Source organism: Mustela putorius, unplaced genomic scaffold, assembly GCF_011764305.1.
Source record: "Mustela putorius furo isolate JIRA1106 unplaced genomic scaffold, ASM1176430v1.1 tig00000592_pilon_pilon_pilon, whole genome shotgun sequence".
NCBI lineage: Eukaryota > Metazoa > Chordata > Mammalia > Carnivora > Mustelidae > Mustela > Mustela putorius.
This window is the reverse complement of record NW_025421426.1, coordinates 60,882-82,147: the sequence shown is the minus strand read 5'-3', so window position 1 is coordinate 82,147 and position 21,266 is coordinate 60,882. Positions and strand designations below refer to the sequence as shown.

The following is a 21,266-nucleotide window of genomic DNA, read 5'->3' as shown; positions in this document are numbered from 1 at the left end:
GCCGTAATTTGCTACATGGCCTCAAGGTAAACAGTGTTTCCATGGCCGTAGTAACACAAACACTAAACATTCAGTTCACCAAAAATTGGGATCCATGGATCGACAGGATGTGGGAGAGGAGAAATCTATATACGGAGATAGGGTACGGCGTTCCATCCTCACGTTCCGCATGAGAGGTCAGTGAATAATGCTTAAAATAGGAAATCAAGAAAGAACAGCATGAGTCTGTTTCTTAGAAATACATAGGTGTATGAAAAGAAAGAGTCAAAAGAGTAAAAAAAAAAAAAAAAAGTGGTTCCTTCTAGAAGACACTAGTGCCCACATAGCAAGTGCTCGTCATGTGCCCAGTGCAATAAAGTTCAGAATGATGGCCACCCTTCCGTACCCCTGCTGAGAGCGGGGGCCGGTGCTGGAGTGAGGCTAGACCACAGCTGCTCTTTAGTATAAACTTGCATTCAGTGTAACTTTTTATTTACCTCTGCATAAATAGAAATTAAATGTCAAAAGTAACAAAAGCGCAGTTCTCTATGGGAAGAACAAATAATTCAAGGAATTCATTGGCGCACACATCTGTGAGACAAGGGTGGTGGCCTGATTACAAGTACAGCTGGATTCAGCCGCTCACGTGATGTCACCGGGGGCTGGGGTGGCGGACTCAAGTCAGTCAGTTCGCCTGGGACTTTCTCTGTTGTAGCACCCAAATTCCCACCCTCGGAGGAAACTGGTCCGTCCCCGGCAAAACCAGGACCGGTCACTCTAGTGAGCGCCCAGTGTGTCTGTTTCTCTTGTCTGCCTTCCAGGGGACCGGCGTCACGCTCACCTCCCACGGGGCGGCCCCTCCAATATTCGTGTGGCTGTCCCACCCCAGGGGCCCCAGGCCATTGACTTCACCGTGCCTTTTCACCAACCGCTACTCCAATTTCATTTTTAATCTTCCTATTTTTTTGTATGTTTAAGCTTTTTGTTAAGCCTCCCACGAAACCTTTTTTTGGGAAGCAGTCCATCTATAAATCCTAAATAAATAAACACATCACTCTCCTTCCCACAGCTGTCCTGGCGAGAGCGGCGTTCCCAGCGGACGCGCCAGGCTTCCCGTGGGTGGGGGCTACCGCAGCAAAGTGAATTCTTTTGCCTGAATTATCAGGTTTGCTCATCGAGCGTGGTCAGTGAGCAGGAGCCCTGCCAAAACCCCTCTTCATGCTGTGCTTGGTAGATGACCAGTGAGGTCATTGTTTTCGTTTTAATTCATCCACGGACAGGTTTGGGCAAGAAGCCGTTTCCCTGGATTGTGGTTCAAGTTCTTGGATGCGGGGTTCCAGCATTGGTGACCTTCAAGGCCGGAACAGGACCAGAGGTCAGAGCAAAATTTGAAGCACGACAGACCTGGGTTCAAACCCCGTTCCTGGCTGTGTGACTATAGCAAGTGACTTGCTCTTTCTGGACCCACAAACTTTTTCCCTGGGGTCTATTCCAAGCCTGTCAAGCACCTCTGTGTGAGTAGGGATGGGGGGGCTCCTTGGTAGATATTGCCCTCCACACATTCTTGGGGGCCAGTCACAGCTTCTCACACGGGGTGGACTGGGACAGTGAGTGGAAAGGCCCAGACCAGCCCCTGGCGACAGCTCACAGGGCAACAATAAGTGGAGAGATGTCCCCCCTCCTGTCTCTGGTCCTACCCCTACCTCTAAAGAGTTTTGTGTCTCACCAGAAAACCGATTCAAAACAGAACGTTCAGAACAGAACGGAATAACTCACAAGACTATGCAGACTAAAAATGACGGACAGGTCAACCACTGGCAAGGATGTTACGCCGGTGGGACTCTCGCCTGCTGCTGGGGATGTCTTAGTGTCCACCACCCCGCACAACAGCTGGGCAGAGTCAACTCCAGCAAACAATTCACAGGTCCTTGACCCAGCTCTGCCGGTCCCTTCCGAGCACCAGAGCTGATCGGCAGGGGCACAGTTCACCAAAAGGCAGAAATGCAAGGATGTTCGTGGCGGCAGCTCCTCCTGCAGGAACTGCAAGCCAGCACGTGCCCACTAGCAGGGAAGCGTGGGTGAACGAACTTGCTGCATTCCCGTGTTGGGAATAGGGCACGGCAGTGAGAATATGTAGATGACGACCGCATAATGTTTAGGGAAAGGGGCTGGGACGCAGGAACAGGTATCATTCTGTTCTGTTTGTAGAACTTTCTTGGACATGCAAAACCAATATGGGGACAGGGGTTTCAATCAGGGCAATGGTGACCCTGGGAGGCAGGGCTCTCTCAGAAGAGGTCTTTTGGGGCCATGATGCTATTTCTTGCTTTATGCCCAGTGCAGAGACCATTGCTTGCGGCTCACTTGGTGACTATTCACTTTTGCAATTTTGTGCCCTCTTCTGCGCGGATGTCGCCTTTCGGTAGGAAATTGAGAATAAGTGCCATGATAGGATCTTGCCGTGTTTCCCTTGTCCAGGGCATGGCAGGGCCTAGGCTGATGGGAGATCCGCTTGGCATCTTGTCTCAGCTGGAATGTCATTGTCTCTGAAAGCCTGTTTTAACTCGGCCAGAGTACTGCCAATCCCCCTGTGATGGTCCGTTTGTCCCTAGCCGCTGTTTCTCTTGTGAGCCACTTTCCATGGCTGGTAGGCTGTCCCTTGCCGGTTTGGGGCATCAGCGGAGGGTGTCTTCTGTCCACCTGCCAGCGTGTCTTCCTTTTGCACTGGAAGGTGCATTTTCTGGGACAGTGCCGGGTGCGGAGTCAGAGTGAGGTCCTTGCAGGTGTCTGGTGTGTTGAATGGATCAGACATTTATCAAGAGACCAGAGGAACAGAAATGTGCATAGCATTTTATGTGCAGTGAGAGGAGAAGGTTGGCTTTCTCTGCAACGTTTTACCTCTTCCTGGGAGCTGCTGGCTGTTTCCAGGTCTAAGAGGAGGAATAACTCGGTTCGCTCCAGGAGCGTTCTGATGATCAGCTAGATGCCGCCAGACAGAGGCTTCAGACTGCCGCTGACAGTGAGCACGTGCAGTGGACGGCCGGGACAGGAGGTCACCACGGGGCAGACGCCAGAAGAAACACCGTCTGGGGCGAGGTCACTGAAGCCCTCCAGCGCCCAGCGGCCCCGCTCCGGCTGAGGACATGTGGTAGGAGCAGTGTCAGGTCTCTGTGCAAGCATGACTCCACGGGTGTCAGGGGCCACGTGGTCCAGACTCTGCCACCCATGTCACACCTGCACAATCAGGCCTCCAGCCCCCTGGGCTATTAATACCCCTGGAATGTCACCAGGCTGGCTGGGAAGCAAAGACCCTTGCTGGCATTTAGCCCACAACCGCCGACCCATCTCAGGCCAGGACTTCCGAGGAGACCCGCTCTGCGTTATCAGCAGGCCCACTCCAAAGATAAGGAGCCTCCGCTTGGCCCCACTAATGGTATTATTTTAGGGACCACTCAGAAGGACAGGATGGGATGGGGCACAGGCAGCTGTCATCATGTCCTTCATCAACACACTACGCAAGAGTAGAACAAAGACCAGCGCTTTTTGGGAGAAACCATCCTCCCCAAAGGCAGCCGGGGGAGAGCCGCGCTCAGAGCGGTTATTCCCAACCCCTTCCTAGCACCTCTGGGTAACCCACCCGCCCACAGGCAGGCGGGGTGGAAGGTCGAAGCCTCTGCTCTCCAGCTCCGGGGTAGAGGAATGTGTAAGAGGACTTGTGCTAAAGCCTCCTAAAATAGAAAGATCCCAGATCTGGATTCGGTTAGAGGGTCAGAGCTCAAATATGTAATTTTTCTGTTGGCTTTAACAATTGAAACCATTTTTATTCAGTGCATTTCTATAACTTAATTAAGTTGGATATGTACCATTGAGGGTCAAGCACAAAGGTGCAGGCCTCTGAGCAAACTGTGGTCCCCGCCTCCACCCTCCCCACCCCCACCCACTTCCACCTTGGTCCCCACCGCTCTCCCCACCCCCACCTGACACACGCACAAACCATTCTTGGAATTATGTCATCTTTTACTCAGAGGCATCATTTAATGCCGCAAGTTTGGGAGAACAAGTTCCGAGGCATTATTCCTAATTTCCCCAGCCACTCTCTGTCACAGAGCAGCAAAAGCAGAGAAGACAGCCACGGGTCTCGGATGAAGTCAGCGAGGAGGTTCACCACTCCACTGGGGCGCCTGGACACACCAGAGAAAACTTCTCGCTGGTGATCCCAACATGTGGCCGAAGCTGCCCATCAGGTGAGGCCGACTAAGAGACCCCAGGCCCTCGCCACTGGGGTCCTTTCCCTCTGAAAGGGAGGGACACAGAGGGTCATGGTTAAGGCCTCCCCAAGTTCATGCAGCTACAAGGGGCAGACCCTGTCTAATTCCAAGCCTGTCGAGGAAGCTATGCTATGTGCCAAGGGAACAACACAGCCAACGAAACAGACAAAGGTCCTTGCCCGGAGTAGGACTCCTGCACAGGTGACCTAGGGCGAAGAACAGATGAAGCTTAGGGAACAGGCTGAAGCTGTCCTGAGGAACAGCATTCCTGGGAAGGGGCTGGAGCCAGTGCAAAGGTCCTGAGGCAGGGCACGCCTAGGGTGTTGAGAAGGGCAAGGAGGGTGTGCAGCAGTAGCAGAGTACATGCAGGGAGAGGAGATGGGTGAGGTACAGGGGGCTGATGAATCTCTCCTTAAAGCTGTCCACATCCTAATCCCTGGAATCTCTGAAAATGGTACCTTGCAGAGATGACATATGCTACTTTGTGTCAACTGCTTTCACCTATAGAGCTTCCGACACCAAACATGGTAGTAAAGTTGGGGAGTTCCCCAGACCAACCACGTCTTCAAATCTTCGGACACTACCTGGGTGTCCCATGTTGCACTGTATTTCTGGCGCTCATCACCTGGAGCTTGGGCCGACCCCCAGGCTCAGGGCTCACCTGTAGACCACCCCCACACCAGACACCAGGTGTAAACCCAGGAAGTCACCTGCACTTCCGACCACCGGCTATAAATCAGGGCATTCCACTACCCCTCCTCAGTTTTGATCGTTGGGTAAAACAGCTCACGGAACTCACAAGTTAAATTTTCTTATGACGGTGTGTTCTAAAGGGTATGGGGCAGGAACAGCCAAATGGAGGCGATGCCGAGGGCCAAATGGGGGCAAAGGGCGAAGCAGAGCTTCCAGTCCCTCTCCAGCACACCACCCTCCCTGCCCTCGCCTGTGATCCCCAGTCAGGAAGCTCCCCAAACCCGGGTTTTCAGGGGTTTTTATGGACGTCCCATTCAGTAGGCAGGATTGGGTAAACCATGGGCCAAAGGAGAGTAACTCAATCTCCAGCCCCGCTCGCCTCCCGGAGGTCAAGGGATTGGGCTGAAAGTTCCAACCCTGTAACCTCAGGGTCTGGCCCTCTGGCTCAGGCAAGAGTCAGCTCAGCGGCATAAACTCAGATGTGGCTGTGGAATCACAACATCTCGAAAATGCCTTCTTCCCATCCCTCCAGACATTCCAAGGGTTTTAGCAGCAGCTCTGTGCCAGGAATCGGGGACAAAGACCATATATATATACGGAAGGGGCCGAGGACTCTAGGGGCTGGAAAACTTGGGTGCGCCCCAGGCTCTGGAAGGAACCAGCCCTCTCCTGAGGGCTGAGAAGCCCCCTGCCCACCAGAACTGTCCGGAGCACGTCTGTGCTGCTGGAATGCAGCGCTGCTGGGCACTTGTTACAGCAGTCCCGGGAAACCAAGGGAGGGGCAGCTGCTGTGGGCCTTTCGGGTGCCTTTAGTTGAAGCGGGGCTTGGGGAAGGTTCTGAGCAGAGGTCTCTCTTGCTTAGGAGCTGCGCTGGCTGCAGCTGTAAGCCAAGCCCCAAGGGAAGTGCTCGGCTGACATCCTCTCCTCTAACATCCCCAGTGTCCCTAAGAGGTTATTATTACTGTGCCCATTTTACAGAAGAGGAAGCTGGGGGTTCGGGGAGCTATGTGGTCCCAATGTGGGGCTTTGAAGCGTGCCAGCTCTCCAGAGGCTCACGTCCTTCCTTTAACGGGGAACACAGGGTCCTTTGTATAGTGGCCTCACCTGCTAGAGGAGCTCTCTTTCAACTGTCCCCTGGAACAAATGCCCAGCTGTCTACTGTCCCCCACCCTGCCCCCATCACCTCCCGCAGGTGCTCATGGCTCTTCTGATGAGGCAGGCAATGCCAGAAAGTGGACTCCGACACCAATCCAGCAGGCTGGACATCACAGGGCTTCTCCGGAAGGCAGGAGGGGGCTCCCGTCCCTTAAACTGTCTCCCAAGTTACCAGGCAGGCTCCTGTCTCGTTGGGCTTGACTTCAGTTTCTCTCCATCGGTGCCTCTCACCCAGGATCACTGTGTTCCCAGGGGACATCTGGCAATATCTGAGGACATGAGTGGCTCTCACAACTTGGGGTTTGCTACCGGCATCCTGAGGATGGGGGCGAGAGATGCTGCAGAGCATCCTACAGGTTACAGGATGCCCCGCAACAGAGAATGACCCGCACCAAGTGGCCGTGGTGTCAGGGCTGAGAATCACCCTCCACCCGTCACAGGCCGGCCTCGCATCTCTCGGTTGGGGTCTGCAGGCAGCCCTGTAGGCAGGCGGCGTCACACGTGGGGTTGCCGCACACTCTGCCCACGCACCCATGTTGCACCCCCTTCCTGACGCCCTCCTCAAGCCACCCTGATGTGAGCGCCTTCTGTGCCCCTCTGGGCCCCATGTCCTACCCAACGCTTTCACTGTTGTCAGCCCCTTTCCTTGGCTGTTTGTCTCCTGCTCCCGCTGCCCGTGGATGTGCTGTCTAAGAGCACGGGGCCCCTATCTCCCTGTGGGTCATGGTGTGTCCCCGGTGCCCAGAACCCTGACCACAGCGCCTCCAAGCTCAAAACGCACTCGCTGAACAGCAGAGGTGGCGGCGGACCGAACTGAGCGTCAAAGTCTTTCTACTCACCAGGCACAGGAGGGCCGGCGGGGGACGGGGTGAGGGGGAGGGGCTTGTTTAAAAGGCAGGAAGAGTTGTGGGACAGTAACAACAGCACATCCAAGCCAACAAGGGACCATTCGGAGCACAGAGCCCCATGCAGCTGCCTTGGGCGCACAGCCCGTGAGGCCGGCCCTGGAGGTCGGAGAAGGGGGAGAGTTCGTACCGTGTTGCAGTGACTGTCCCCAGTGTTTTGACAAGATCTGTGGCCACACCTGAGGGCACACAGCACTTCAAGGAGGGCCAGCTCTGGGCTTTGCCCTCCATGGAGTCGGGGTGGGGGGCCGGTGACTGGAGCCCCGGCCCGCGGGGCAGCTCCTGGGCGTGCTAGCAGCGAGTCTGAGCCTGAGAGAGGGCCGCCCGCCGGGGCAGACGCCGACCCCCCAGGCCAGGTGCACTTTGCCTCCGTCCAACCAGCTGTCACAACCCCAAAGGCTTTGGAGAGCTCTGTGTTTTTCCTCTTCTATTTTTATTTTCTCAAATCTAAGACCAAGAGAGGCCAGGGCCAGAGTTCTGAAGCCATCTGAGCCAGGGTGAATTGATCCGCAGGCGAAGGGAAACATGTCTGGAAGAGGTCTCAGCGAGAATGCTTGGAAGCGATGGATGGACTTCAACCTGAGGGTAGGGCCGGGTCCCGGTAAGGAGCAGGTCCCCTGGGAGAGGGTCTGTCCCACTGGCAGAGGCCCCCTGAGTCAGGGCTGGGGCTGAGCTGCCTCTGCTCAGCCCCGCTGTGGTAGCACAGCTTTCACTGATCTCCCCCCTCGATAAAGAGCGCCCCCTGGAGGTGCTCAGAGCCCAGGCCACCAACATCCAGCAAACGTGTCCACCTCCCTAAGGTTTCCACCTCCCTCAGTGGGGGCTGGGGGCCGTCAGTATATGGCTGTCAGGCTTGTCCTGAGAGCTCAGCGAGCTCAAGTGTAACGTGCTCCATATGCCTTGGGCGGGCCCCGGCCCAGAGGGAACGCTCCAGAGCTCACACAGACAGGTCAGTCCTTCGTCCTTCCAGGCACAGATGAGAGTAGGTGAGGTGGTGAGGGGCTTTATAAAGACTTCGGGGATTTCGGCTAACGATTCTGGGTACAACTCAAACTGCACCACTCCTTTGGTGGGGCGGGGGGCTTCTCAGTGGGAGGACCCTACATTTAGCTCTGGTCATCGCTCTCTCGTGTGTCTGTGTCCGTGGTGCCTCTAACCTCCTCTGTAACCCAAGGTGTGCAGTGGAACTTAGGTGAGATACAAGGAAAAACACGGACATAACCCCCCAAGAGGTTTGCCCAACATATAATGATTGCTTCCAAAGAAGAAAGGATTTTGCAGGTGCATTTAGGGCCCCTAACCAACTGACTTTAAGTTAATCAAAGGGTGATTATCCTGGGTGGGTATGACCTAATCAGGTGAATCTCGAAAAGACGAGAGATCCTCCCACTGGCTTTGAGGAATGAAGTGGCAACGTTGTGAGAAGCCCACTTGTAAAGGAGGTGAGAGTGTCCTCTAGGAATTGAGAGTGACCCATGGCTGACGGCCAGCAAGAAAATGGGGCCCTTTGTCCTAAAAGTGCAAGGAATTGAATTTGGCCCACAACCTGAATGAACTAGGAAGAAGACTCAGCCTCAGGTAAGAATGTAGCCTCCAACACATTCACTGTAGCCTTGTGAGCTCCTGAGCAGAGAACCTAGCTACGCCTTGCCCACACTTCTGATCCACAGAAGGAGTAAGATAATATGTGGGTGATGACTTAAGCAACAAATTTTGTAATTGGTCTGGAGCAATAGAAAACTAATACAAATAGCTAATTGCTATTTGGGATACTCCTGCATCCCTAAAGTTCTGATAGAGACAGGCCCCTGACTGCCACCTAGAATAAACGACTAGTCTCTAGTCTCCTCTACAGCTAGGTGTGGTCATGTGACTGTATTTTTGTTACTTGGAGGTGAATGGGTATTCTGTGTCTGCTCTTTAGGATAGCTGCTTTGAGGGAGCATTCACAGCCTAGAATACAGACATGATGGCTGGTGCTCCAGCAACCATACTAGAACATGAGGTAGATTATGAAGATAGAAACCATGAATTGGGATGACAGAGCAGAAAGGTAGAATGGAAACCAAGGTCACCGAGAGGGTAGAGAGTTGCCCACAGTGAAGGTCCCACAGCTAAGTAACTGAACGCAGGCCCCTCTCCCCCACACCCACAGCGTCTGACTTGGTGGCATGAGAATTCTCCATTCCAGAGAGAGATTTGGAAGAAAGCAGCAGCGGTCTTCCTCTAGAGCAGGTGAGCGAGGGTCTTCTCGGCAGCCTCCAGCAATGAATTTGAGCAGGTATCACTTGTCACCCCACACAGCGGGTAAGGGCCATCAGTGTTCACCCCAGCTCCAGCCTCTGCAGGTGAGGAGGGGAGAGGTTCAGCTGCGTGCTCTCTCCTTTCTTCAGGGTCTCAGCCTCTGGGGTTCTTTCTTGACTGCTCCATCTGAGGACTTTGGTTGCCAACCCCTCACTTCTTTCCCCCGCTCACTGTTTTCTTCCCGATACATCATTCCCTGCCACTAAATCGCTCACCGTCAGTGTAAGCTTGTCCATCCAGCACCACCGACACAGCGCCCGGGGCTTGGGGTACCCCCTGGGGCCCACAAAATGGCTTAACGTCTTTTAGAATCGGGAGATAAAAAATAAACGTGACTCAGCCTGATTTATATTCATCTTTGTTCCAACATAGTCGTAAAACAGAATTTGCATGCTTTTGCATGAAGGGCGGCTCCGGGCAGCCATGCTCTGGTGCCAGGTACCGTCTGCTTCCCGTGCTCCCCGGATGCAAGCTTCCTGCTGCAGATACCTTGCCCTGTCCCCCATCTCCAGAGCGCTGGGATCCACCGGGAATTAGCACATGAGCAGGGGAGTGAAGAAATGCTTCCAGCCAAAGAGACAGGTCAGGCTTCCTCCAGGTGATCGCCGCTCCTATGAAGGGCACCGTGGTTCGGCTGCCCTCCACCGCGGTCATCCCCATGTGTGGTCTGCTGGCTCCCCCAGGGCTGACCCGGCCTGGATTCCTGTGCTGCAATGGCCCCACCGGAGTGAGAACAGCCACAAGCCGAGGAAGCCAGTAGCCCGAGAGGCCAGGAGAAACGTGGAAGGATTCTCCAGTGCGCCTCTGCATGGGGCACAGCCCTGCAGATACCTTGATGGGTGACTTTTGGCCTGACTTTTGGTGACAATACATTTCTGCTGTTTTAGGCCCCCACTCTGGAGGAACCAGCCACAGCCACTCCAGGAAACGAAGCCCCAGGAAATGGACACACTCCCCTTCTCCAAAAGATCCAAACAAAGAGGACTCAAAATGTACGTATGAGAATTCTCAGAGCAGATAGCCTCCATGACCACCGCTAACCACCCCCCCCGCCCCGACCCCAGCCTCCCAGGACAGCCCACACAAGCTGTTGCTGGCAGGCAAGGGAGGACCCACAGGGACGGCCTCCAGCCCCAGCCCGGGGACGGAACTTTGCCTTCAACAGTGTGCTGGCGAGGGAGAGGCTCGGGCAGCTAGGAATCAGGAGGGAGACCCAAGGCCTGCACTGGTGGTTCGGGAAGTCGACACTCGTTCAAGGACTGACACCTGGGATTGGGGGACATTGAGGGGGTTGGGGCTGGGGGCCAGGGATCCCCACAAGCAGCCCCAGATTTCAGGTCCAGCGAGCTCAGGGGAGACCGGGCTCTGGGGCTTGAATCCCAGATCCAGTACTTAGTCACTGGGGACTTTTGAGTAAACACTTTCACCTCTCTGTGCCCACTCAGCATGGCCGGCGGGGACATCAGGCCAAGCAGTGGGAGCAGAGGGACCCCACATAGGAGCTCAGAGAGCAGGGTCGAGAGAGCAGGCGACAAGAAATGGCTCCAAGGTGAAACCGAGCAAGAGAGCTGGAAAGCAGGAAGGGAAATGTGATGGCAAAAGATGAGGCCACGTGTGGTGCCGCAGCCACAGACACACCTGCCTCCAGGGGCCCGGGTAGGTGCCAGACCCGGGGGATGGTGAGCCAGGGATGAAGAATGTGTCCTTTCTGCTTCTTCCTGAAGGTGTGGCCTTCTCTGCCCCGCTTTTACTCTCCTCCTCCTAACAGACACATGGGAACAAATACACAGCTCTCTGCAAGTATTGAAACAGCAACTGCCATTCACCGCTCCGTGGGGGAGGCACTTGGGAGTCGTGGTGACTGGGGCAACAACCACACTTCGGCTCCAGCCGAGAGTTTCCGTGCAGAAATGCGTCCCAAGTAGCCAGCTCTGCCATTTCTCCAGGGAAGCCAGAATTGGGGATTTTTTTTCACCCCCAACCTTCTGGTTCTCAAAAACAGTTGGCCACAGATTCACTTTTTGAAGATGTATAAACACCACGTGGGGTGTGGGGAGAAGACACGTCTGCAGGCCACATCTGGCCCTCTGGGTTGTGGCTCTGGTCCTTGGCCTGGAAACAGAACAAAAGCTAACTCGCGCATCGGGACAGTGACAGGAGGGTTTGGAGATCACAGGGGCTGGAACTTGTTAGGAGCGGCTGCTTCATTGGAGGCAACGGGAGAAGAGCGAAAAGTCTGGCCAAGTAACAGCTGGGGTTCTAACATCCATCAGGTGACCTCAGTGTGCACTTCAAAGGCAGAAGGAACCGGAGCTGTTGTTCCATGCTGCATGGCTGAGTGAGCTCTGTGCATAGTGAGGCGGCAGGCCCGGCCCCCACCAGGCCCCCAGGGGTTCCTCCATGGCTTGAGCTAATAGCAGCCCCCAAACGACTGAAATAATTTGCACTGGACAATGTTGGCTCTGGGGCCTGTGCTGCCTTAGTTTTGGGTGTACACATCCCCCACCCTGCCTTTCTTTTTTTTTTCCTTTCTTTCTTGCGCCTCTATTTTATTGGGATGACTATATCTTTAAACTATGTTAGCAGTAAACACAGCTAATTTACCCCCTGCCTCTTTGAAACAGCTGTTGACAGCTGCACTGTAATTCAATCAAGGATCTTTGTAGTGGAGCCTACCAAATTCCCATTTATTGTTGGGTTCCATCTCTCCTGCCTGGAGCCCCACACAGCTGCAACAAATGTTGACGAGCGCTCCTTTCTCCCCAGGGCCTGGATGATAAACAGCGTGTTAGTGGCAGGGCCAAGGCAGAGAGTTCTTAGCAAACCAACAGAACTCCAAAGTCCAGGAGTTGAGAGAAAAGACAACACACGGACATACATGGCCCCAAGAATCAGAACCAAATGTCTTCTTTTATTGAAAAGTCAAAACCCTTTTTATTTTGTCTATTTATACAGAAAATTCACTGAAGGCTGCTCTATACAAAAGCTGAAGGTACATTGGTCTGATCGTTAATAAATAGTCTTAAATAAGAAAACAAACAGGCTGGGGAAAGCGAGCTCATCATCCTGAACAAGGGACTGAAGGAGGGTGTAAAATGAGCTTCCAATGGACATAAATAATTTCTTTGTTTTGTAACAACTATTTACATGTTTCAATGTACAAAGGATGCTAGCCAGAAACCAGGTGGGGCGTGGATGGGGAGAAAACTTGCACCGAGAGGGAACCACACAGAAATCCCCAGATCTGCCAACAGATAAAATAAAGCACGGCAAAAACAGTGACTCTTCCCCACTGACCAGGCAGATTGGAGGCTGCGGCCTAAGCTACTGAGGAAGAAAAATAAAAGAAAATAAAAACGGGACCCCAGTGTTTCTAGGAACCAACTTAATCAAGATGGAGAAATGATTCCCTGCTGGACTGGGTTCCAAGGGCAGAGGCCTTGCCGGGGGAACCCTGCTCTTTGTTTACAGACAGCCCAGAGCGCCACAAGGCCTGCATGGCAGCTGGAGGCTGGGTGCCCAGCATTTAGGGGACCCGCTGGCCAAGGCGAGGGAGGCTCACGCCAAGAGCCACATCAGAGATGGCACCTTTGAATTGGAGGACTCAATTAGGACGTCACTCTCAAGGCAGTTTCTAGATCCTTCCATTTGAGATTCACGTCCACCGTATCCTGCCCCTAGCAGATCTCCACCGTGCCATCGGCTCCTTACCTCAAGGAGCTGATAGTTTGCAGAGTGCTCAGGAGGGGTCTGCAAATGAGAACAGTGGCTATAGCGGCCCTGGCTGGCACCTGGACTCCAGAATGCTGCTAATCATGACCAACAGGGGAACCCACCCGGGGGAGGGACAGCATGCCTGCCCACTCCACCCCCATCTAGAGTGAGGGCTCATTGACACTTCTTAAAATAGGTCCTGTTAGCTAGAGTTCAGGGTCAAGGTGTGGGCTCTCCCGGTGGCTGTCCTCTCATTCCATGTTGATTTTCTACCACTAGGAGAGCTAGAAAACCAATTCCAAACATCTGTCGGCGCTTCTCACGCCTATTTTAATTTCCGCCACCATGCACCCAACCGAAGGACGGGACGTATTTTTCCTTCAAGGTTAACACACCGCCTCCTCCCAGCAGAAATCTGCCCTCTCCCTTCCCAGTCACATCTTGGATTTGGGCAAGTCTATGTAAACAGCAGGCCTCTGCAAGCCTCAGAATGAAACCAGAACGGAACGGAGAGGGGGCCTCCCCTGCCTCTGCCGTCCACGGCTTCTGTTTATGAAATCAGAGTAAACCAAGAAATGGGGATAAATTGTTTAGGAAAATATATCTGTAACATCCTAACCATTTTCATTCATTTGTTTTATTGTGACATTTATTACAGGAACTTCCGTGTCAATTTCCCTTGAGCACAGACACAGACGTGCCCACCCCTGGCCATGCCCCCTTCCTCCTGCTGCTGGGTGGCCTGGCTGAAGGGTGCTCCTAATTACCCCTGGGAACGAGTCAGTGCATGGCTGAGACTTCACAGCCCATGATCAGGGCCGGGCAATTTTTCTTTATATATTTTCTTTCCTTTAGGTTTTGCCTGCAGCAGCGTGTAGGATCTTGTCCATGGGAGGTTGATGAAAACCTGATCAAAAGGCATTTGCCTCTCCAATTCCTTAATCCTCCTACGCCCTTAAGGTTGGGGACGGGGGCGGGGCAGGTCTCGCGAAAGGCGGTTGCGGTGCTGGGTGGTGGGTGGCACTGGCTGGTGGGAGACCAAGGACCCCGGAACAGCGTAGTGCCAGCGGGTCTGACCTCTGTGAGGTGCTAGTGGCAGCCACAGGCTCGGACGACCATGTTTCTGTATTTCTTCAGGATGACATTGGAGCTGTCGTCGAAGTAGAGGACAGAGATGGCGTTGAGCTGAGTGGGGGCACAGCACGGCTTGGGCACCGTTTCGGGGTTGATGAAATGGACCTGGAACACACAAAGAATGGCGGCATCGGTGAGCAGCGCTGGGTCCCTACTCCCGTTCTATAAGGAACGTCAGCTGCTTGGACAAAATGACGCACGTGACATGCCCCCTTGAGAGTGACCACACATCACACTTCCAGTTCTGGCCCGTGACACATAACCTCTGGTGCACAGACCAGGGGACCAGAGCACAGAGGTGTCCACAGCTGGGGAGTTAGCGGCCAGGTGGCTCTCCACCACCCCGTGGTCCTACGCACCACACCGCGTTCACCGCGTCTTTCTGCTCCACCACCAGGAGCCAGAGACCCTCAGCCCCCAACCACGACCGCCCAAAACATCTCCAGACATTGCCAAATGTCTCCTGGGAGGCAGATCTGTCCCTAGTGGAGAACACCTGGGTTAGACAGTAAGGGCCAGCAGGTCAAATCCCATCCCGAGGCCCGGTTTTGGGAATAAAGTTTTATTAGCACCCGGCCAAGCCCATTGGTTCCAGAGTAGCCAGGGCTGCGTCTGCCCTGCGAAGGCCTGAGCTTATTAGGAGCTGCAACAGAGGCCTTCTGACTCACGAGGCTAAAAATATTTACCATCTGGCCTTTTTCAGAGAAAGGCGGCTGACCTCTGGGCTAGACCTGTCCTGTCCAAGAAAAATACAATGAACGTCACACGTGTAATTTAAAACATTCTAGCGGCCACGTTTGGAAAGATGAAAAAGAAATAGGTAAAATTAAATACAGTACTTCATTTAACCTGGTATCTCAAACATATTATCATTTCAACACGCACTTATCACAAAGAATCTTTTTTTTTTTTTTCTGTCTTTAAAACCTAGCATGTTAATTTTACACAAAGCACCTTGATTCGGATGGGCCATATTTCCAGGGCTCAAGAGCCACGTGTAAAAGTGGTTACCGGATCGGATGGTGCAGGTCTACATTGTCCTAGACGCTCCTGCCTCTTGAGCAGTAAAACTTGGAGGACCAAACTGGGCAAACACTTGGTTGGACGTCCGCGAGAAAGAAGGGGGTCCAGAAGGGAGGGATGAGAGATGAAGCCAGATGCCGCCGGGCTTCCTGCTCCTTCCTGCTCTGGGATTCTGTGCACCTCACAGCAAAGGCGGGGGTGCGGGTGGCAAACAAACTCAAAGGCCCGAAGGGGACACACAGGCACCACCCGACGAGTGAAGGAGGCAAGGAGTAAGACCAGAGGGGATAGTGAGGGTTGGGGCAAACCCAAGGCAGATGCTGCCCTCGGACCTCCGCCAATCAAGGCCAGTGCAGCTGGGTGTGCCCAGGGTCCAGGACAGGCCAGCGATTTAGTTCTGCTTTGTTTGCATGTGAAACTTCCAGGTTTCCAACACACTGCGCGTGCCAAGTGAAAGCATTCTGGAAGCCTCCAGCCTGTGACCTCTGACATAAGACAGCACACTTAGAAGCTTTTTTATTATGGACGATTTCAAACTTTTACAGATCTAAACCTTCCCCCCAGCTCCTCCATCCCTGAATAATTTGAAAGCGAATCCCAGACATCAGCTCATTTCCTGTGTTTTTCACCAGGACCCCCAAAGGCAAAGATCCCCCCCTTTTTTTTATTTGCTTCAGAGGTAGAATTTCGTGACTCATCAGTTGCAAACAAGACCCAGTGCTCATTCGGCCAATGCCTCCTTCGTGTCCATCCACCAGCGACCCTGTTGTCCCGCCCACCTCCCCTCAGCAGCCCTCAGTTTCCTAGAGCTCAGCGTCTCTTATGGCTCGCCTCCCTCTCGATTTTCATCTTTCTTTATTTTTCCTTCCCTTCCCCCTTCTTAAGCAGGACCACAGAACCTCTTTTTAGAATAATCAGCTCGTTCTGATCCCAGAGCCCCTTCGCGACACGCGGACTGAGTGGGTGATCAGGGGAACGCCGGGCTCCCCCTGTATGGGCCATGAAGCAGGTCGGAGGGTAGAGGTGTGCCCTTGGCAGGCAGGAGACCCCCCCCCCGGCACCTCCCAGGGGCATCAGGGCTGGACCCTAGGGCGCACGCGGGCATGGGAGAACAGGCCCAGGCCAAGAGACAGGTTGGGAGCACGATTCGTTTCCAGCTCAAGGCCTTTCAATCCCAAGCAGGACTTCAGAGTTTACCTTTGGGGAAGGAAGGGCCTTGGAAAAGCACAGCTAAAAGAGAAGCCAGAGAAGCCTTCCCTCGAAGGGCAGAGAGAGGTCCAAATGAAAGGAATAGGTTTTTTTTTTTTTTTCCCAAGACATAACATGTGAGGCAGGAACAAGTTTGCCACTGAACAAAAGAAGCCAAAAGCTTCAGAACAAACAGAACTGCAGGACAGAAGGGATGGCCCCGGGTCGTGAGCTCTCCATCGCCAGGAGCATTCAAGCCAGGGAAAGGACCCCATGATGTTCATGGCAAGGAGCTAGATAACCAAGATCCCTGAGCCTCAGATTCTAGGCAAAGAACCAAGTTCCGAATTTTTATCACTGTTGCTGTTTTCCGTAGAGTCGTTAATCACTTCTCCCAAGAGTCAGCAGGGCTGGGTACCCTGTTAAGAGCTTATCTTCTTATCACAGTGAATCCTCCAAGGATCCCCTGGAAGTTCAGCCTGAAACGGCCCCTGCCCCGCCCCGTCTCTCTGGCCCGCGGTCCTGTCTACCAGCTTCCTCGTCCTTCCTCCTTTGCTCACCTGACTACTTCTCCCTGGAAACTGAGCCCCAAGGGCAGGGAACAGGTCTGTGCTGCTCCCTGCGGTGTCCTCAGCTCCCAGTGCGGTGTCTACCTGCAGGAGATGCCCTTGGATGGCTGAACCCCAAAGATCAAGGCTAGGAGGCAAAGACCTGAGCTTGGGGGCGAGACTGTTTATGAGCTGTTTATAAACAGCCGGCCTGAACCCAGGGAAGCCCGGGCTTTGGGAACCGGGGGTGGGGACACTCATGGATGACCAGCAGACATGTGGCAACCGAGAACAGTCATCCAGAGAGAGGCAGGGCCAGGGCTAATGTCACGATGAGGCACAGGGACATTATCCAAGATACCTTTAGGAGCTCCTGAAACTGCTCTTCTTTCTTTCCGAATCGGGAGAAATCTGTGAACTTTAGGGTCAGAGACTACACACATCTTTACGCCAATGCTGTTATAAAGTATGATTTTAATCTTTTTTTTTTTTTTTTAGTGGAGGAAGGGGCCTACGCCAGGAGGAGAGCCCAAGGCCCGTGAAAAGTCAGGGCCCCAGTCGGGAGGAGTCCCACGCGCCCCTGCCCTGGCTGGCCCGCCCAGAGGCCGTGCAGCCCACACTCACCAGCGTCTGCACGATGGCATGGTTGGTGGCGTTCATGTAGGAGTTCAGAGGAAAGGCGCACTCGCCCTCACAGTAGTAAGCAGCATAGCCTTCAGGAGCGATGATCCAGTCCTGCGGGAGGCACAGCATAAGCCCCACAGGACCTCTCACGCCCCAGCCCCCTCTTGCGGGCCAGGCTCCGTGCTTCCAGGGGACAAAGACACAGCCCACACCGTCCTGAGCAGCTGGGGGTCCCACAGGAGCGGGAGAGGCGGAGGCTGGACGATCACAGTCCCCGCAGAAGACAAGATGAGGCAAAGACCACCCCCAGGGGCTGGGCTGAGCCCAGAATGGACGCCGGCACGGCCTTGCTGGGAGGTGGCCCAGAGACGTGTGACCGGGGCTGGGGGGAAGGGGGGGGTCAACTCCAGCGCTGTGAGAGGTGGTTACAAGTTGGCAGTTTGCTTTGAGCAACGTGGGAGAGTGACGACTCGCCCACAACACTGAGAATGAAGTGACTGTGTAGACAAACCCGCCCGCGCCTGGTGCACATGCGTGGCTTGGTCGAGGATGCTCACAGCCAGGCCTGCCTTTAGGGCTGGGTCAGCCCGGGGATGCCGTTCAGATAGCAGGCACACCCCTCACGGACTCAAGTCCGTGGACTCTGTCTACAGAGGAGCTGGAGCCTGGGGTCGGGCTCCAGCACCAGGACGCAGGCACGGCCAGGCGCCCTGTGGGGCACAGACCCACAGGAGGGCTCCACACAGGCTGTGGGCTACTGTCCCACTAGTGCACGGTCCCCAGGGAGGGATCTGGACTCCCCCACCAAACCACAAGCCCGCTGAGGAGTGGACAACAAAACCACTGGTCTCGGGGATCTCAAAGCCCTGTTCCAGATATTTGAGCTCCATGAGGGCAGGCAGAGGGTCACACTCCCTGCTGCGTCTCCTGAGCCTGGAAGAGTGCCCAGAATGCCAGAGACGCTCATCAACAGCCATTAGAGTACGTGACCCTCATGCCTGTCCTAGGATTCATCCCCTGCCCTTCGTCCCATTCTGTCTGAATCATTCCAGAAGGAGCCGTCACGGTCCTATGACACAAGCTCATCCCCAAACAGGTGACAGGTGCCGGACCAAGCACCCAACCCGAGCTGGGCCAATCCACCCCTGCCGCGGGGAATCTGAATCATGGAAGGGGAGGGATGGACAGGGCAGCGGGGGATGGGGGGACCCTGCAGGCGATGGGCTCTGCCCCATCAGAGAGGAGCAGCCAGCCGCAGGATGGAGTTCAAGTTCCCACAGCAAATGAGGCTCGGAGTCCAGAGTATGGGGGCTCCTGGTTCTCTCCTGAATCCCCCCCAAGTTTCTGCTCTTGCATGCCATGAGGCGACCCTCAACCTGACGTCTCGACCTGCTTAGGACTCTTGATTCTGGTGAGAAACGTGACTCACTGCACACACAGGACGCAGGCCCGCTGCTGTGGGGAACAGCGCAGGGACACCCACGCCGGCGCTCGAGCCATCGGGGCCCGTGCGGCCGCCCGCCCTTACCTGCCAGCCCAGGTCGCGGAAGCTGACGTACAGCTCGTGCTTCTTGCACGCCTGCCTCTGGTCGCTGCTGCTGTTTTCTGCATTGGCGGGAGACAGGGGTGCGGGTGGGGGAGAGGAAACACACACACATATTAAGGCTCCCTCAGTCTAAGGCAGTGGTGTGAACACAGACAGACTCAGCTAGAAGGAGACCTTTCCAACACAACAGCTGTTTGAGGACCCGTAGCCTTAGACCTCATTTTCACCCCCAGCAAGCAGCCTGGGTGGGCAGTGCCGTCACCCCCATCCCTCTTGTGCCATCTTAGCCCCGAGCACTCTCCGGATCCGTCCGTGGACCTTGGTCTTTCGGTGCACAGGTGTTGTCCGGATGCTGACCGCTGCCGGGAGTCCATATAGGAACCCACGTGCCACCACGCTGGCTGCAGGGGCCTGCCAGAGGGGTCTGCCTCTGGTCAAGCTCACCTGCCGAGGCCAGCCTGCCTTGCGAGACTCACCCTCTTCAAGGGCAGCAGGGAGGGACACAGACCGGGCCTGGGACAAAGTCCCCACCACCAGGAAGAAATGAGAGGGTGGAAAGGCCAATCCCACTGACCTCCCAGAGAGACTTACCACTACTGAGGTTTGTTTGAGGAGCGAAAACTATGCACTGGGGTTTTCCAGAAGTATGTAATGTTTGCAGGCATCTGGGCTAGGGTTTGAGCACTTGGAACATGTAGGAAGCTCTGCCCCCGCCCCCTCTCTCTCACACACGCACACAAACACACACACACACACACACACACATTCTGGTGTTCCTGCACAATTTTTCATTTGCAGCTATGAATATTTTTTCCCCCTATCTATGCCTTGTCTTTCCTCCAGCTAGAACTTTCTAGGAGCTTTCTTTCATGCTCAGAGCAATGTCTCAACACCTGCCCTTGGCCTGTATGGCCCAATATGGCCCTGATTCCTAAGCCACAGTCTTCTTTCTGTGCTGTGGTTGTACTGCCAAGCCTGTTCCTACCTCAGGACCTTTGCACTTGCTGTCTCATCCACCCGAAATGCTTCTTCTTGTAATCTTTCTGAGTCTGGCTCTACTTGATATTCACATCTCTCCTCATATGTTGCCTCTTCGACACTGTGAGGTCACCACTGGGTCCCCAGAGCCCAGTGTCAATCAATATTTGTGTCATTAACACACATATAAAGAAGTCAATGCCTCTGTCTATGGCTGTGATCCTTCCAGGCCTCAGAGTCCCAGAAGGTAATACACACCAGTGGGTGAGGGACACAAGGAGAACGGCTCACAGGGTGGAGAGGAAAGTCCAGGAGACGACCCAGGGTTGTCTGCTTGCCTGACCTGCACTTGGGAACCATCCAAACGCACCTATTTCTACCTGCCCGGTCAGTTCTCTCAGATGGCTAGGTGAATGGCCCTTCTGGTGGCCTCAGGGGCTTGTGGCAACCCCAGCCCTTGTCACTGACTGGTTCAGAAGCCAGGACTGAGCTCACCAGTTCTTATCTCATCCTCAGAGTGAGGATTGGTTCAGATAAGAGCAAAGGATCCCATTCAAGCCAAAAGGATATGCTGGCAGCATGCTGGGGGCTTCTGGAAAAAGTTTCCTAATTCTTAAGGAAGACCATGAGAAAAGATGCTCATCTGTTGCTCCTGTTGCCTGGGAACAGCAAAGGAGGAGCGCTGATGGTTACCTACAGCCACAGCCTTGAGGAAAAGCCAACACTGAACATGGGGGACAAGGACAGTAAGCCAAGGACAGTAAGCCTGGATCAACCAACCCTCATGCCCACCCAACCTTGCACTGGGAGTCAGTGGCTTTCCTAGTGGTTGAAGCCACCTGATCTGTGTTTCTGAGACTTGCAGCCAAACCACCCAAGGGCTCCTGCCTGGAAAGGTGCATCTGGTGTGGGGGTGGTTGTCAGCTAGAGCCCAGGTAAGACCATGGTGGTGTAGATAGACCCCAGAGCAAACTAGCTCCCGAGTGGAGTCTGACCAGTGGGTCAGGACCAGGCAAGGGGGTGTGGCTCCAGCTCCGGAGTCAGACCCTGGCTCTCCTAGACCTTGGGCTCCTCATCTGCAGAGCGACGAGGAAGTGCCCACTCACTGGGGCAGCCATGTGTGTTCAAATCTGTTTAGCACAGTGCTCAGCTCATAGCCACCAGAGGCTGATTATTATCCTTCCAGCCCACCTGCGACGAAAGGTTA

The 21,266-nt window shown here is 54.4% G+C and overlaps 1 protein-coding gene across 1 annotated transcript in view; it reads right to left on the bottom strand.

Annotated features, from left to right (window-relative positions):
• Positions 1 to 12,187: 12,187 nt before the first annotated feature.
• Positions 12,188 to 21,266, bottom strand: part of LOC101685224 (bone morphogenetic protein 7) — a 55,865-nt gene continuing 46,786 nt past the window's right edge. Inside the window, exons 4-6 of the mRNA XM_045082044.1 lie at positions 19,064 to 19,140; positions 17,536 to 17,646; positions 12,188 to 14,257 (exon numbers count right to left, since the gene is read on the bottom strand). Of these exons, the coding sequence (XP_044937979.1) occupies positions 14,108 to 14,257; positions 17,536 to 17,646; positions 19,064 to 19,140 (338 nt within the window). The 3' untranslated portion in view covers positions 12,188 to 14,107. The remainder of the gene's footprint in view (positions 14,258 to 17,535; positions 17,647 to 19,063; positions 19,141 to 21,266) is intronic.